The following is a 2,019-nucleotide window of genomic DNA, read 5'->3' on the forward strand; positions in this document are numbered from 1 at the left end:
AGCTGTCTGGATTTACCCTGCAGGGATCTGAGAAATCCACTGGAGTAAAATTTAACACAAACAAAGCGGAAGGTGACGGACATCCAGCCGAAATGAGGGACATTCGTTGGAATTTCCGTTGGCAACGGAGCAGTCCCGGAAGTGGTACATCGTGCGTATAGACTACGTAAACAATGAAGCCAGCTCAGACAAAACGTCTACTGATATTAGGGAGGAAACTTTTAGTTTTAGGACGTCAGTCATACAAATATTCACACCGACAGCTCAGGACTCAAGCAATGAGGTTATTTCTGCAGGGGTTTTCTTTGAAAAACTGAAACTCTAATTGCCATCTAAAACAGACGTGCTCAAGTGATTTTACTGTCAGGATGAAAACAAAACCAAGTGATTTGTTGTATTTAACCTGAAGGCAGCTCTTTGGTCTGTTCGCCAACATCTTCTTCCTGGGCCAGGCCTTCATCATCATGCTGGTGTACGTGTGGAGTAGAAGACATCCGCTCGTACGCATGAACTTCTTCGGCCTGCTGAACTTCCAGGCTCCGTTCCTCCCCTGGGTGCTCATGGGCTTCACACTGCTGCTCGGGAACTCCATCGTGGTCGACCTCTTAGGTATGAAAAACATTTAACCAAAAACCAACATCTGACGTAACCAAACCGTGTTCCTGCAACCTACACTACTATATTTTCAAATTGCAGAAGGTCTAAATTGTATTAACTGACCCTTAGCAGTGAGTTTAAAGTTTGTTTCAGAAAAATGTAAAAGGTAGTATATATTTAAAGGGTCAACAACAGGACATTATTCTATATTTTTTATTCTATATTTTTAACAAACCTCTTTAATATATATACATGTATATATTAAAAAGCTCAAATGTAGTGCAGTTTCATTTAAAAAAGACAAATCTTCGTACTTTTCTGAAACAGCTGGTCACTGTAGGGCTAAGTGTTGGGGGACTATTTTCAACAGCGGATTAATCCACATTTGGTGCTCTAGTGGGCAGCAGGACTGTGTTTGTGGGATTATGTCAAAATAAAACATGTGTGGGTGCCGGTAATAAAGGAACACGCCACCCAGTGCAACAGAGTGGCTCATTGATGTGTTTTTCCTCAGGTATCAGTGTCGGCCACATGTACTACTTCCTAGAAGACGTGTTTCCAAACCAGCCCGGAGGAAGAAAGCTGCTGATGACACCAGATCTTCTGTAAGAAGATCTTCCTTGTCATTTAGAAAGAGGAGAAGTATTGAACCTCATCTTTCTTGTTTTTGTTTTTAGTCAAATTTAAGAAATGCTAAGAGATTTTTTGCCCCCGTTCTCTCCTGAAAGGCGGGCCATGTTTGACCGGCCGCAGAATCCAGACTACCGCCGCCTCCAAGAAGAGCAGCAGGGTGGAGATCTGCAGCAGGATGACGAGCCAAACAACTAACACAATCCCATAAATTTGGATAAATCAGATGACACAAGACAGTCAGAAGATGTGGAGCCCTGAGTTCTTGCAGAGGACAGTTCAGACATATAAGTACTGAACTATAAGTCAGCATCATGAATATTCAATGCTATACGGCCAAAAAAGCAAGTCTCAACTCTCTACTAAGACTACGCTGCAGATGATTTGGAACAGACAGCATCATTTAAACAAGCAATTGGAAATTACCCCAAAATTTAAAAGGATTATGGGTAGAAGGAATACAAAGCAGAACAAACGTATAAAAAGGTACCCTGTGGAGCTCTAGTTCACACTGCTGAGCAGGGCCAGTGTGAGAGCTTGAGAGCCTGGGATTTAAAACGTAGTGAAAAGCCCTAAAGTAACCCTTAACCATGAGATGTGTAGAAGTAAGTAAATGGACCTCGAGTTGAGATTTTCGGTCATATACAACGTTTAAAGTGCCCATATTATAGGATTTGGGGTGTTATTTTGGGTCGCCGGTGCTTCCACACGCATGCAAACATCCATGTTGTTTTGAGTGAGATCCGGTTTCTGAATGTCCACTGCCTTCAGTCTCCAGGTGAGCTGTTCAAA

General features: G+C 42.4%; 1 protein-coding gene across 1 annotated transcript in view; it reads left to right on the forward strand.

Moving 5' to 3' along the window:
- Positions 1-2,019, forward strand: part of LOC116689180 (derlin-2) — a 6,187-nt gene extending 4,168 nt beyond the window's left edge. Inside the window, exons 5-7 of the mRNA XM_032515601.1 lie at positions 414-609; positions 1,112-1,202; positions 1,326-2,019. Coding sequence (XP_032371492.1) covers positions 414-609; positions 1,112-1,202; positions 1,326-1,425 — 387 coding nt within the window. The 3' untranslated portion in view covers positions 1,426-2,019. The remainder of the gene's footprint in view (positions 1-413; positions 610-1,111; positions 1,203-1,325) is intronic.

Source organism: Etheostoma spectabile, chromosome 5 (genome assembly GCF_008692095.1).
Source record: "Etheostoma spectabile isolate EspeVRDwgs_2016 chromosome 5, UIUC_Espe_1.0, whole genome shotgun sequence".
Taxonomy (NCBI): domain Eukaryota; kingdom Metazoa; phylum Chordata; class Actinopteri; order Perciformes; family Percidae; genus Etheostoma; species Etheostoma spectabile.